General features: G+C 34.3%; 1 protein-coding gene across 2 annotated transcripts in view; it reads left to right on the top strand.

Annotated features, from left to right (window-relative positions):
- The window catches only part of LOC126741335 (uncharacterized), a 696,399-nt gene that overhangs the window by 322,940 nt on the left and 358,325 nt on the right, over nt 1-15,134 (top strand). For both annotated transcript variants that reach the window (XM_050447739.1, XM_050447738.1), the window contains exon 2: nt 3,690-3,923. In XM_050447739.1, coding sequence (XP_050303696.1) covers nt 3,690-3,923 — 234 coding nt within the window. The remainder of the gene's footprint in view (nt 1-3,689; nt 3,924-15,134) is intronic.

Below are 15,134 nucleotides of genomic sequence, written 5' to 3'. Positions count from 1 at the left end.
GAGAACGAGGTTCTTGAGAAGAAACCGATGCCCGAATTGAGTCTCTCGATGTCGATGGCTCACCAAACGTTATTATTGTTGAAGGCGATGGTTGAGTCTCACTGAATGTCTGTGAATTGCTGGAATTTTCTTGTTCGGAATTAGATTCGGCAGTGGCAGTAGTATATAGCTCAGAGTTTTCAGTTTCGTCCAAGGATTCCTGAATTGAATGTTCGTCTTGAATTTCAAGGTTACTATCTCCATTGTGATTATCATTTCGTCTCGAAGAAAAGACAATAATTTGAAATATTTCCACTTAACTTTAATATTAATGGCAGCATCTCCTGAGCGCGAAATTGGAATTTTCTTTAGTTCTTTTTTATATGTATCCTTTGGGCTTTTCCGTTTTTTCTTCAAGGCATAAGCTACAAAAAGAATTTAATCTTAGTTCGTACTATTATTATTAATGATTATTATTAGATTATTACAATTTTTTTTTTCAGATTTCTTTCAACTGGACTATCATTCAAATCTTGGAGACATTCCTTTAGATTGGGAAAAAGTACGATAGCAAAATGCATTTATAAAACGTGTAAAGCCATTTGGACAACACTATGGAGAATTCACATGCCACAACCTACTAAAGAACAGTTAATAAAGATAGAAGAATTTTTATTAAAATGGCAGTTTCCTAACTGCATCGGCGCGATTGATGGCAAGCACTTTCATATTAAAAAGCCCCCAAAAAGTGGCAGTGAATACTATAATTATAAATATTTTTTTCTCTGGCAAGCTGTGGCTGATGCAGATTATTAATTTGTTACTATTGAGGTTGGAGGAAAAGGACGGCAAAGTGACGGAGAAACGTTTTTTTTCTCAAAGTTAAATAAATTACTTACGTCTGACAAATTTAATACTCCGCAACCCCAATGCCTTCCAGGTTCAAATATTACATTACCTTTTGTATTAATTGGAGATGAAGTTTATCCATTAAAACATTTTTTAATGCGACCATATCCATCGACAAATTTAGATGACGAAAAAAGATATTTCAATAAGAGATTATCCAGAGCAAAAGTTACTGTAGAAAATGCTTTTTGCATATTAACGAATAAATGGAGATTATTTCTTAAACCAATCGAAACAAATGTGACACATGCCAAATTACTTATAAAAGTGGCTTGTTTACTACATAATATTATAAGAGAGAAAGATGGAAATAAAGATGCTGACTTTCGTTTGATAAATGAAGGTAAAAACTCTTCTACTCCTCAGTTATCTATCGCGAAACAATCGGGCAACTTCACAAGTCTTTCAAATACGGGATCAGTTTAAAAACTATTTTCAAACTAATTAAATAAAATTGTTATAATATTTTAAAAACTAAATAAAAATTTACCTGAGTAATCCGGAAATAGCAGTTTTATTTCGTCCCACAATCTCTTAACTACATTTTTGAATTTGTGCTGATGATGTGAACTCATCCAAATAGCTGGCCTTTCTTGAACAGCATTGATAAATGCTTCTATATTCATTTTATGTGCGATCAAAACAAAATATTTTGGTTTAAACGGAGAAATAATACGCAACAGGTCCTCACAAGTGCGCGACGCGTCTATTTCGTGTACACACTGAATAACTTTCCAGTCATTTGTTTTTGCCGCTAACAAAATACGCGCGTCTGAAAAGTCGCCGCTGGTGAAAATTCGTCGCGGCTTGCAGCGACTCTTCGTGGCCAGGTATACAGATCGTGTTTTCGTTCGTTACTTATAGGTAACCGCACAGAGGCGAAATTTTGCAACGTCGCGCGTGTACGAGTGCCTGCAGAGCAGCGCCCCGGCCGGCCCGAGGACGGGATTAGTAAACATCTGACTTTCGTGGGAGCTGCGTCGTTTGGCGACAAAATGTCCCAAAATATTACGCGAAAATCCAGGCATTTTCAAAATATTTATTCTAATGCGGGTTTTACAGACATGACAATGTGTAAAACCCGCATAGAATTGTAATCTTAAAATGTTTAATATGCTGTGTTTTGCATAATGAAAATTAAAGCGTTATTCTAATAAAAAATAAAATATCAACTCTGATAAAAATATAATAAAAAATCAGAAATAAAACTCTAATAAACAAACTTAACAACATATCATTTTTTAAATAAAAGGCTCAAATAAACCGCATTCTTTCGCTAAACAAAAACTTAACCTATCGTAAAAGCTATTTCGCACCTCCAAAAGAGTTTCAGGTAAAATGGAATTGACACCTTCGACAATTTTATTTCGCAACTCCTCTAAATTTGTTGGCCTACTAAATTCATGCTTGTAAATGGTCTGCTTAAGGTAACCCCACAGATAAAAGTCATTTGGAGACAAATCTGGAGATCTCGGAGGCCATTTAATATCGCCAGTCCCACTAATAAGGCGGTTAGGAAAAGTATTTGTTAAAAATTCTTTTACCCTAGCCGCGTTATGAGCAGGACAGCCATCTTGCTGAAAATAAATCAATCCCAGGTCTATATCAGGTAGGATTTAAATGGCAGGAAGAACTTAGTTTTGCAGCAACTCAAGGTACTTTTGGGCGTTTAAAGTGCCATCAATAAAAAATGGCCCTATAACATTGTCGCCCAAAATACCTGCCCAAACATTCAATTTCTGAGGATACTGGGTACGAAACTGCAAACTTCTGTGCTCGTTTTCCTGAGACCAATAACGAAAAATGGAAGGATTGTGTTTGCCATGTAATGGAAAAGAAGATTCATCAGAAAACAAAATATTTTTAAAAAAATATTCGTTTTCATTTGCCTTTTCCATCATGGTTTCACAAAATTCCATTCTTCGCCACTGGTCTTCAGTCTTATCCTGAGTTTTTGAATACTTGAAACATTTGTACCCATATTTTTTTTCAGATACGAGCACCAGTTTTATTGCTAATTCCCAGTTCCTCTCCAACACTTCTAGTGGACCTTGTCGAATCAAGTTCTAGGGTACTGCAAACCATTTCTTCCCGCCGTTCTATATCCTGGACCACCTCAACAACAGGTAGTTCGTGACATTTTGTGTGGCATTTTTTAGAATCTTAAAGACAAAAAGATGTCTCAAAATTTGTAACCACATTTAAAACCGTAACCACATTTAAAACAAAACCGTAAAACCGTTTTTGCACAAGGAATCGGTCTATTCTCAAATGTCACTGAAAAAAAATCTCTACATTGTACTGCCGAATTGCCTCCATAAAACCATTTAATTAGTTGAACTCTTTCGGAAGGGGTATAAACAGCCACAGTGAAAAAAAAACACGAAAATAACGCTCAAAAATTATTAATGCAACGTGCAGTAACACAGCAAAGTGAGGTCTGCTGACTCCCGCTTCAAAAAAAAAAAAAACGAAAAATTCCGCCGCCTGCAAGCCGCAACTGGTAGTGTTGCCATTATTTTGGGTAATAGGTAGCTCACGATAACACGATCTGTATACCCAAACGAGTGTTTTTAATAATCGCTCTTCGCTGACGCTGGTACCTCAAAGCGAATTCGCTCACAGCGTATGTTTTGTGGCCTCTACATTACATTTTAGCACAATAGTTTCGGAATACCCTGATTGCTATTCTTTTTAAAATTCCAGTCAATAATATCTAAATATTTTCCTTTTTATAGCTTTATTAACAACACTCATATTTATAATAATAAAGCAATTTTTTAATTTGAATATTTTTTTAGAAAGTCGTCCAGGACATAAGGGTTACAACAAATTATCTGCAAAAGACGACACCAGAACAGATTCACAAACCAACTCTACAAAGAATATCGATTTGTTAGATAATGAATTGGCTAATACGGCTAATAATGGAAATGCAAATGGGAACGCGACTTTGGTAGATTCAGATAACGAATCAAATTTTACCGACGTGGATTGCGATGATGGAGGAGGATACTCAGATGATTCAGATTATGGTAAGTTTTGCTATTTGTAAGGTTATTTTTATATTTATAGATAAATATCTATAGTGTGGAAGGAAATTTGATAATACAAATATAGAACCATATTTATAAAAATACTTGAATTCATACTTTAAGTAAGTCATCAAAAAAATTAGGATGTACTATGTGTGTAACAGAGGCTAATACTAATATTCTTATTTAAAATGCAACGTCCTATATCGGTATGGAAATGAAAACCAATTTCACTCGTTATATATAGAACGTTCAATCGAATTTTATTTTCAACAGCGGGCTGTACGTAAGTAAAATTTATAACTGTCTAACTGGTTAAAAATGTATATTTATATGGTTGAAAAAAAAACAAATTATTTAATGGTATTTCTTAGATACTTTCGCACTGAACATAATTGGAATAGATTTGATTTTTTTTTGAAAATCGGTTATTTTTATTAAATCTATGGCTTCAGAAATTATCCATAAGTTTCAAAACTATAAATATTAATAAAATTGTTCTAAATGTATCCTTGTTAACATGAAACAACTTATTCGACAATTAGAGGAAAAAAGGAAAATTCACGAAATTACTGTTTATGGTCGAAGTTACCTTTAACTGTAAGAGTACGGAAATGTCCGAAAAACTTGATATTCAGCCCCAAACACTTAAGAAGATTTTAAAGCGTAATAAATTTAAATGATATTTAGATAACCCAAGATATTCAATCCAAGAGGAAGAGCGGATGATATTTTGTGAAGATTATGGAATATGCGAACATTCATAGAGAATACTTTATTCAGTGATGAATTATCCTTTTCCTTTCATGGACATCACTATCCATGTGATGTCTTAAGTACCTAATAAAAAAATGAATAAATTGATTGAAATTAAATACCAAGAAGGCAGTTGTCCTACTCATAATGCAAACATGTTTAGCAACTTTTTATATGCTACCTTTACTAATCGCATTATTAACACGAAGAGCACGACTAAATAATATAATAAAATAAACTCTTCTTAAAGAATTTTTAAAAATTTTTTATTAGAATAATTATGAATTTTATTTCAAGAATATCTTTGAATAATTTTGCTTATGACAGAAGACCAGTATTCAGACCAATTGAGAGAATAAAAATGGTGGGGGGAGAGTTTCCGCGGGTAGTCCTAAAAGTTCCTTTTTATCAATCCTTGAAACTCCGTCATTACTTCAAATAGTAATAAAATAAACTCGAAATAAAAAGTCACAGGTCTCAAATTTATTAAATTATAGTCAGAGGAGAACACGTGTTTCGCTCATACCAGGCATCATCAGATCCACTTGTTTATATAATTTTAATATATAGCACCTAGTCTCCGTCCGATATTACCAATTTTAACTTAATTTTTATCCTTGACTTGTATCATGTAGTATTGTTCTCTGCTTCTTTTTTCGTTCTTTTTATTAGTGAATGCACAAGTGGATCTGATGATGCCTAGTATAGGCGAAACAAGTGTAATCCTTTGACTTTAATTTAATAAATTTGAGACCTCTAACTTAGAGTTTATTTCATTACTATTTAATGTAATCCGGTCTCTTTGAGAAAGTAGGATTATTTCTTGGAACCCGTCATTGCTGCTGGCAACTCTCCCTGGTCTCCCTCAGCAGGCGTCCTGCTCTAGAAGTAGAGTAGGTCCCCCAATTAAAGTCCTTTAGTTCCTCTCGTAGCAGGAAGGGAGAATCCATGATTTTTTCTCCTGATCTAAGCCCACCCTTCGTATTTTCCTATTAAATAAAATGCCATATAAGCACTCTGTGTCGGGACAGTAGCCTCCTAGCTTTAGTTGGATTTGATGACAGCTCTTTCGTCTGTTGGCTATCGCTCTTTCTACTTCAACTTACTCTAGTCTTTTCCCATGTCCAGTTCACCAGGATTTGAAAAATGTGACTTTTACTTAATCCAAAGTAAGGCTCGGAGCTGATCGGTGGGAGAGATGATCCGAGCCTGACAAATTGATCCGCCTGCTCATTACCCAACGCACTGCACTCTTGGACCAGTTTGAAACTGGGTGTGGGGACTTAGATAACCTTTAAACCAGAATGACGGTCGAAGTTAATGGTTATTTCCGTTCCTTGACCCTTTTTAACTTTATTTCTTGTAGCCACTTCTAGAATGGCAAACACCTCCACTTGAAAGATAGTCAAATATCTTCCAAGCGAAAAAGTTTTTCGCTACAATACACTCCAGCTCCTGACAGTGTGTGGTTATTCTTGAACCGTCTGTGTACCATATTTGCAAATCCTCTCGAGATCGAATCTTTGTATTAGGCCATTCTTTCCTGCTTGCTATATTGATTTTAAAGAAACCTCCTAGCCATACAGTGTCCTCTGGCTTTGAACTAAGAGGTAGCAGAATTGGCATTTCCTTCTCTATTAGTTTGGTGATAAATGTATGTCCTGCTACCCCAGGTTGATGCTGCCATATAGCGTTACTCTTCATCCTTACATAGGATGTCAACACCTCTCTCTTAATACACAGTTGAAGCTCAGGCAAATCCAGGAGGATGTTCAGCGCTGCACCTGATGTGATTCTCATCACCCCTGTAATGCCAAGACCGGCCAGCCTTTGCAGTCTAGCTAGTTTTTGAGCATTTGAGGTATTGTTTGTGCCGATTACCAGATCACCCAGCCGTACATTGCTCTAGGTCTGATTACAGCAGTATAAAGGCAGTGTAGAATGTTGGGTTTTATATATTACTTCCCACCAACTACTCTTTAAATGTCATAAAATGGTAATTGGTTTATGGACTACTCGATGACGTAGTTACTCCACGTTAGCTTGCTGGCCATATACGCGCGTACTTGATCAGAGAGGCCCATTTTCACGCACCACCTTTGGATGATGACTACCTCAATAAGTTTGCCTGCAACTATAACCAGTCCATCGTCCGTATGAGCCTGCGCGTAGAACTCTTTCTGCTCAAGCTGCTTTAGGACAGCGTCGATGACCAGACACCAGACCTTTGGCGACAGGCAACTTCATTGCGGACACAGGCCACCCACCCCAATCTCTGCCCGATGATCTCCTAGAGCAGAGACTTTAATTCTCTCTAGTAGCGCCGATCTTATCCAACCGACCAATGAAGCCCGTGTGCTCCTGGCCTATTGGATCTCGCAGATCTTCTTAATTATCGCCTTCTTATCGAAGGCTCCTTTGAACTTTTATCTAAAATCTATCTAAAATATCTTTAAATAAAAGATATATAATATAAGTTTATGACCTAAAGGTACATAAATTCGTCAGTGATCACTTCGGAAGCATTGCATAAAATTAAAGCGTAACATTGAATTGTTTTAATTTACATAATTATAAAATAAATATAACTTAAGTTTTAAAGATTAAAATGAGAAGGTAAAATAAATTCATGTTAAATCATACGACAAAGAAATCAAAAGAATATGGTTAAGATCAATTAAAGAGGAAAAGAAAAAGACTAGTAAGCTTACGGGTCAAGTTCCATGGTGTTCTTCTTTCGGGGGCGAGAGCCCGCGACCGGTTATTTCTCACCACATATGTGGCACATAGGGCTTAAGACATAATGGTTAACGGGGCTAAGGGCAGCAAAGTTATCTGCCTTTTGGCTTCAGGGCAAAATCCTCATCACTGCTGGGTCATGGCTGGCGGTTTATAAATTCATATTCAAGGAGCCCTAAGAGAGATTTCTCAATGAAAACACGGTACACCAAATAAAATGTCACCAACGGTGAAAACTACTTACGAAGTTTCAAGAGGCATCGAACTACTAAGAACCATCCTGCTTCAAAAAATATTTGATTGAAAATGAAGAAACACTAATGAATTTTAGTTTTTAGTATTAATTTAGCTAAAAATGTGCTGGCGGAGAGAGATGATACTAGATTTATTTCACGAAACGATTATTCTCTCTCCGTCACAGCGGACAGCACGGTTCACCTTTGACAGACGCAGGAGCTGGAAAGACCCCCCAGATGCGTCGCGGAACTGCTTAAGTAGCAGCCCAAAAGACGTCTGGGCGCAAGACCGGAGATTGAGGAACTTCGTTCGTTACTTTATGGGTTTAGCCGCTATGGGCCCAACCAAAACCCAGACATAGATTACTAATAAGAAAACCATAGAGTGCCTAGTAGAAAGTACAAATACGGGACAAGTCGTAATAATTCGACGCGCGGCGCCACTGGCGTCCGCTTTAGTAAACCGGTTGACCAATTCAATTGCCGTGAAATCTTCTCCATGCACAGCAAATTGTAAACAATAACAAATAATTAAAATTAAAGTGGAGATAACGTTGATAGTGGTTCAATGACAAACATTGGCGAATTCTATTAAAAATCGAAGGCAATTGTAATTATGGTGGGTGTCTCAGTCAGCAGTCTCGTACTTAAAGTTTTGAAAGAAAGATTTATAACAAGATTATTTTTAAATATTTTAACCAAATGAATAAAAGTAAGGATTCTCCAGATCCCGTCTAAAGCGTAATTAATCCTGTAACAAGTTCTTATTTTTACAATGCCAATAACCTGCTTTACACTAGATATCGCGATCAGTAATATTTTCATACAATATTAAATTATTATTTTATAAAAGCAACCAAAAAAATAAAAACGCTACAATTTTCTCAAAAATTCCTTTGAAGCCTTTGCAATATAAATAAACAATCTGATTTTGTACTATTCTTTAAATACTTTCTTTTTTCTACATTTGGTTCTACCCGGCTTGATAATGGCAGGGTTCAAACAGATGAGTTCTACTCGCTCCAAAGCCATCATTTTTAAGAGAATACGAATACTCCAGAAATATTTTTTTTAATGACTTTGGTTCAAGAATTTGGGCGCAGAATCATCAGTTTTTATCCTCCGAGGGATTCTACTTCCACCCGCCAAATTAAAAGTTCACGAACCATTTCGGTTTTCCTAGAGCGAAGAGATGTCTCTGGCCTACCCGCTGCGCTTGGTCGACAGACGACAGTTCTTTTACCTCCTCTGCGCATATCTCACCCAAACTATTGCATATGCAAAAATAATAAAAATAAATAAATAAATAAAGGGTTTTTTGAGACTCAAACCCTGGTGTGTATGACTTACTTACTAATTATATTCTTTTATCCCCTGATGGTGGACCACCAGATATAGTAAAATATAGCATCAAAAAAACCGTTTATACTGCCAAAAATAGTAATTTATCACCAAAATATAAAACCTATTTTAATGTAATATTATAACCAAACATTTTACATCTCGCTATGCTATTAAAGCAAACGACCTCAAACTAGTAATTTTTAACCAAAAAATGGTTAATGACCAGCAAAATTTAACTTTTAATCACAGTTTAATTTAAATTGTCATCCAAATATTGCAATTCAAAAAGATCAGTCATGCCTAAAATGTCAGTAACGTCTAATGATTAGTAGTAGTAGTAGTAATGGTGGATGGACAGTGTCCGGCGAGTGGGCCTACAGGTTCTGCCAACCCCCGAAACCCCGTCATAACCACTGACCACCCTCTTCAGTCTCCCAAAGCAGGCCACCGTCCTCTTAATGAAAGAGAGCAGGCCTTCCCAGTTAAGGTCCTCTAGTTCCTCTCGTGGCATGAACGGAGCACCCATGGTTTCCCTCTTCTGATTCTAGCTCATCCTTCGCATTCTTCTATAAAATGATATGCCGTTTCCTCCGCCAGGCCACATCTAAAGCTTAGCGGGTTGGCCACCACGCCTAAAATATTCAGATGTCGTTTGAGTCTGTAGTACCCGTTAGGACTTCGGTCAGGTCTGCTATAATCCCTCTGTAGCAGGACAGCAGTCCACGCTGTCCTAGCTCTAGTTAGATTTGAGAGCAGTTCTTTAGCCTGACGAAAATCGCTGTTCCTATTCCAGTTTTTCCTGGTCTTTTCCCATGCCCAGTTGTCTAGGATATGGGAAATGTGTCTTTTACTTAGTCCAAGGTAGGGTTCAAGGCTAATTCGAGCCTCGCAAACTCGTCCGCCCACTGATTGCCCTCCACTCCGCTGTGTACGGGAATCCAACACAATCAAACCATCTTCCTTCTACCCAATGTGTCCAGCCTATCCCTGCACTCTTGGACCAGTTTGGAGCTGCTTCTGGGTACTTGGATGGCCTTTGGATAAACGTTTTACGGTTAAGTAAGATTAGAATATTTCTAAGAGGTGAGCGTTGAACATTTTTAGTACCATGTACATTAACAATTAATAGAAAAGGAAAACCAATTTTTAATCTTCTTCTGAATGCGAGTATTTTTAATAAAACAGGTATCTTATGGTAACTAAAGTATTATGGGAAAAAGATAAAAATTTATATGTTTATTGTTATATTGTATTATATTAATTTATATGTTGATTATGTTTCTTTAATATTTAACTATTAAAAATTGTGTAAGATATCTGATTAATATAATCTCTAAGTATTGGATATATGAGTGTAAGAGCCCGTTTCCGGTTTTGCCACATTTTTATCCGATACCTTGTTTATCTGGTAATGAAGACATCATGTTATATGATTTTAAAAAAGAAACGATCTACAATTTTACATCAATAATTACATTTAAAAATCAATAATTTTGACAAAGATAACAAACAAGAGAAACTGCACGTCATGATTAAAGTCTTAAAAAGAAATTGAAGTGGCGAAGATTCTAGGGTTCGGCACCCTCTTCTTACTCTTCCAATATTTGGTGCACTGGATATTTTGCAAACAATATTTAATTTTTGTTATTTTGGTTTATTTAAGAATACAAAAATATCCTTAAAAACCTTTTTATTTATGACATAAATCTTAAAACCCTTTAAACCGTTTAAATAGCTTAATAATATTGAAATATTCTATCTAAGTGTTAAGCATAAATAATTTTATATTCATTAGATATTAAAGCATACTTTGTTTATAACATTTTTAACTGAACACCCAAGAATATTTGATATAAGAGGCTACAACCGTTTTGGGAATCCGTAATCCAAAGTTAAATTCTTTTATCATATTTAAATCCGTTATTATTTCAAGTAAACAGAATAAACTTATATTTTGATTTAGAAATTCTAAAGTTTGTCAGAAAATTATACTATTTCTATTACCATTCACATAAAAGGCCTTCAAATTTAAAAGAATTAAATGCAAGAATATTCGATTTTACTTAGCTCGAGCGATATTATCCAATGTTGGGATGAAGTTTTAAAACCGTCTCGGATATTCCGAGCTGAACAAGAAAAGGCTTTCGAGCAGTTAACAAAATAAATTAATTCTAAATTTTAAAGTGGACTGAATAATTTAGTTTTATTAAATTTATTTATCTTTTAAAAATGTTAATGTTTATTTTAATTTTACAGTATTAGTTTTTATTTTCACTTCAGGCTTAAAGCTTATTTATAATTATAGTAATTAAATATTTAGAAATAAGTTTTCATTGGAATGAAACAGTGGTGTATTGCCCCAATAATGCTTTTTTAAGCTGAACTTAATTTTTTAGATAAAACATCGATATGTAATTCCCACTTCAAAGAGCTGTCAACAATAAGTCCCAAAAATTTCACAGATTCAACAACGTCCAAGCTGGTGTTGCTGTATAAAGGGTTGGATAGTACCTTTATAAGATAAGACTTTAGATTTTGAGATTTTAAGCAAATAAGATTCGAATCGCACCACGATTTAATGTTGATAAGGTCTTTAGCAATAGTTGCATGAAGTGCCGCAACATCCGGATTGCTCCATGTAAAGCTAGTATCATCGGCAAAGAGACAGATTTTGCCGCTAATTTTAAGATGGGCCATATCATTAATAAACATCAGAAACAGAATTGGGCCCAGGGCTGAACCTTGAGGTACCCCACATTCTATTGGTCTGCTAGAAGACATGGTCGTATCAACCTGGGGTTGCAATCGGGGTGAGCACAATAAGCCTTTAGGCTGAGGTGTATTCGGGACTAAAGAACGAACTAATGAAAAAAAAAATATATAATTATCGTAGAATATACAGGGTGTCCATTTATAAACTGACACATTTTAACTGCTTATAAGTCGAGAACGAAAAATGACAACAATGTGCGGTTTTCACAGAACTTCATCAATATTTTTAAAGTTTTTTTTGACAGTGTTGCCAAGTTTCAAAATTTACCTGAAATAGGAGGAAAAAAATGATGATTTTCAAAGGCCGATTTCTCAAAAATTTTAAATGTAACACCCTGTACTTTTTAATTTCACATTAAAGCCTGTTAAACCCCCTTTCCAAAAATGTATAAATTGTCTTAAATTCATTATTTTTTTTTATAATTAAGTTTAAACCCTACAAAATTCAAACTTTCCAAAAAATAGAAAATCGCGCCCTTGAAAAAAGATATTTAATGTGCAAAACACTACTAGATATTTTTAGAAATGAGCCGGATACCAATTTAATAATGTCTGATGAGGCAACATTTCACATCAGTGGTCGAGTAAATAAGCATAACTGCCGAATTTGGGGAAATGAAAATCCTCGAGTGTATAACAAATTTGAAAGAGATTCTCCTAAGCTGAACGTTTGGTGTGCAGTATCGAAATTTAAAATTTATGGGGCATTTTTTCTCAAGAAGCAACAGTGAATGTAAACAATTACACCGATATGTTTGAAACATTCTTTTATTCTCAACTTCAGCAGGATGGAATTTTAGACACGGTCTACTTCCAGCAAGACGGTGCACCACCACACTTCTCCAGGGTCGCAAGGGCTTCCTTAGATATTACTTTTGGAAACAGATGGATAGGGCGAGCAGGTCCAATCGAGTGGGCACCTTATTCTCCCGATCTAACCATTCCAGATTCTTGTATATGGGGATATGTAAAAGACGTTGCTATAATCCAACCCCAAGAAATTTGGATGAACTGCGCAACAACATAGTAAACGTTTTCAACCAAATTACACCGCGAATGCTACAAAACACCTTCGGCAACTTATTTCTCCGTCTACATTTGTGTTCCGAGCAAAATGGGGATCATATTCATCAGCTAATTTATTAGTTATAAATTAAAATAAATTTCTTCAATTGTTTGTTGTTAAAATTGTTGTGAATAGTTGTAATTTAATACATAGAATAAATACTTTTTATAGACATGGCAATAGCGCAAATTATTTAATTATGATCATGCTAAAGCGATACATAGGCAATTACTAGAAAATGTTCATCAATCGACAATCACCGAATATGTATTCTAGGAAAATTTTCAAAAAGGTGTCATTTATTAAAATTACCTCTGTAAAAAAAAATAATGAATTTAAGACAATTTATACATTTTCGGAAAGGGGATTTAACAGGCTTTAATGTGAAATTAAAAAGTACAGGGTGTTACATTTAAAATTTTTGAGAAATCGGCCTTTGAAAATCATCATTTTTTTTCCTCCTATTTCAGGTAAATTTTGAAACTTGGCAACACTGCCAAAAAAAACTTTAAAAATATTGATGAAGTTCTGTGAAAACCGCACATTGTTGTCATTTTTCGTTCTCGACTTACAAGCAGTTAAAATGTGTCAGTTTATAAATAGACACCCTGTACTGTAAATTATAAGTAATAAGCCCAAAATGCAAAAAGTATAAGGATTCCAGGAAGTACTGGACTTGAAGAAAATGTAGATAGATTAGCGAATTCCAGTGCCGAATAAAAATTAGTAACACATCCTATGTGATGGTACAGCATTGGAAAAAAATGATCATCTTTCTTATTTCTCATCTCAAGAAAATATAAATATTCAGCTCATATTCCGAAAACAGTCGTTTAATTATGATGTATCTTGTTCTATCAAAATTATATACAATGACCGACAAGATTTTTTAAGTATTTTTCTTTACTTTATAGAGATGATCTAATGATGATTGATTTACAAATGAATCAAGTAACAAAAATACAAGAGAAAACAAACAAAGATATGTAAATAATTTTTAAACAATTTTTTTTAGCAGAAGTTCATTTATTTGGGAACTTTGTGTGCTTAATAATAATAAAAATAACCCTTTTGAATCGTATAATATAAATACATACAACTGGCTAAATTTAAAAAATTCCAGAAATATATCAAGTACGGAAAAATACCGCAGTGCAAAGTTGACCGTATTCCAAAACCTAATAAAAGGATTTTTCGTTGTCTCGGCCAGCTTCTCTTTACTTTGAAGATGTCCTTATTTATGTTCGAGATTCAATACAAGGCACAATTTAAAAGAAATAAAAGGCTTTTCCCCACTGAAGGTAATAACGGACAATGCCTTTCATATTCTTGTGTTAATATATTGTTATTGCTTTCTATTGAAATATTTTCTTGGTATATAGCACAAGAATTTTTTATGTATAATTGCTTTTGATATATATTTTTTAATTTATACTAATATTTTGTACCACAGTTAACATTCATTGGCATCATGTCAGTATAATAGTTTGCCTCTATCAGCTTTGCATGCACACTGAATTAAACAAAGAATAAAATTTCATACATATCAGTAAAATAATAGAGTTCTTGAAAAGTTCTTGTAAAATAATATGGTTTATTGATCTAAGGTATAACCAGCCCCATGAAACTTGATTCGCCAAAGCGGAATTTCGGACGGCAAACATCTTAGGGTGACTTAACATTAGGAATATTTTGACAGTAGTGATGTTAGTGACACTTTTGACAGTTTTGACGTTCACTTTTTTAGTTTTGGGAAGGCGTCTCCCGTGGATCAAGAAAAATTTGGAATGAAGTTAGTTTTCTACACATGGTTGGGTTGGGTTGGGTTAAATGAATAGAAAAAACATGAAAGTTAAACGGTCTATGTTTTCAAAATATTAATTAATTATTACATTAATTATTCGTAAGTTCACCATCAACATTATCAGGGTTTGTTCCAATGTTTCAAAAAATGTTATTGGTAAATATTCTTTTCTCTTAAAATTACCATGAAGATGATAAGGGAGCTAATATTAGAAATAGGATAGCCAGTAATTTAAGAATTTCCTTCTAAATATTTATTTATATTATATTCCTATACACAAAAATATATTTTTTCTTCACATAACCTTTTTTTAAATACAAACAAATCAAAAATTTCTTAATAAAACAAAAGACAAAAATATTTTAATAAAAAACTAGAAAAAAAACACTTAAGAAGTTATTAGGTTTCATGTAATATTTAACACTTATTTTTATTTAAAATTGCAATTTCTTTCCTCAATTAAATTATTTCTTTTTTTAATTTCAATTAACTTT

Source organism: Anthonomus grandis, chromosome 10, assembly GCF_022605725.1.
Source record: "Anthonomus grandis grandis chromosome 10, icAntGran1.3, whole genome shotgun sequence".
Taxonomy (NCBI): Eukaryota; Metazoa; Arthropoda; class Insecta; order Coleoptera; family Curculionidae; genus Anthonomus; species Anthonomus grandis.
The sequence above is the reverse complement of the archived record's forward strand: the minus strand, read 5'-3'. Positions and strand labels throughout refer to the sequence as shown.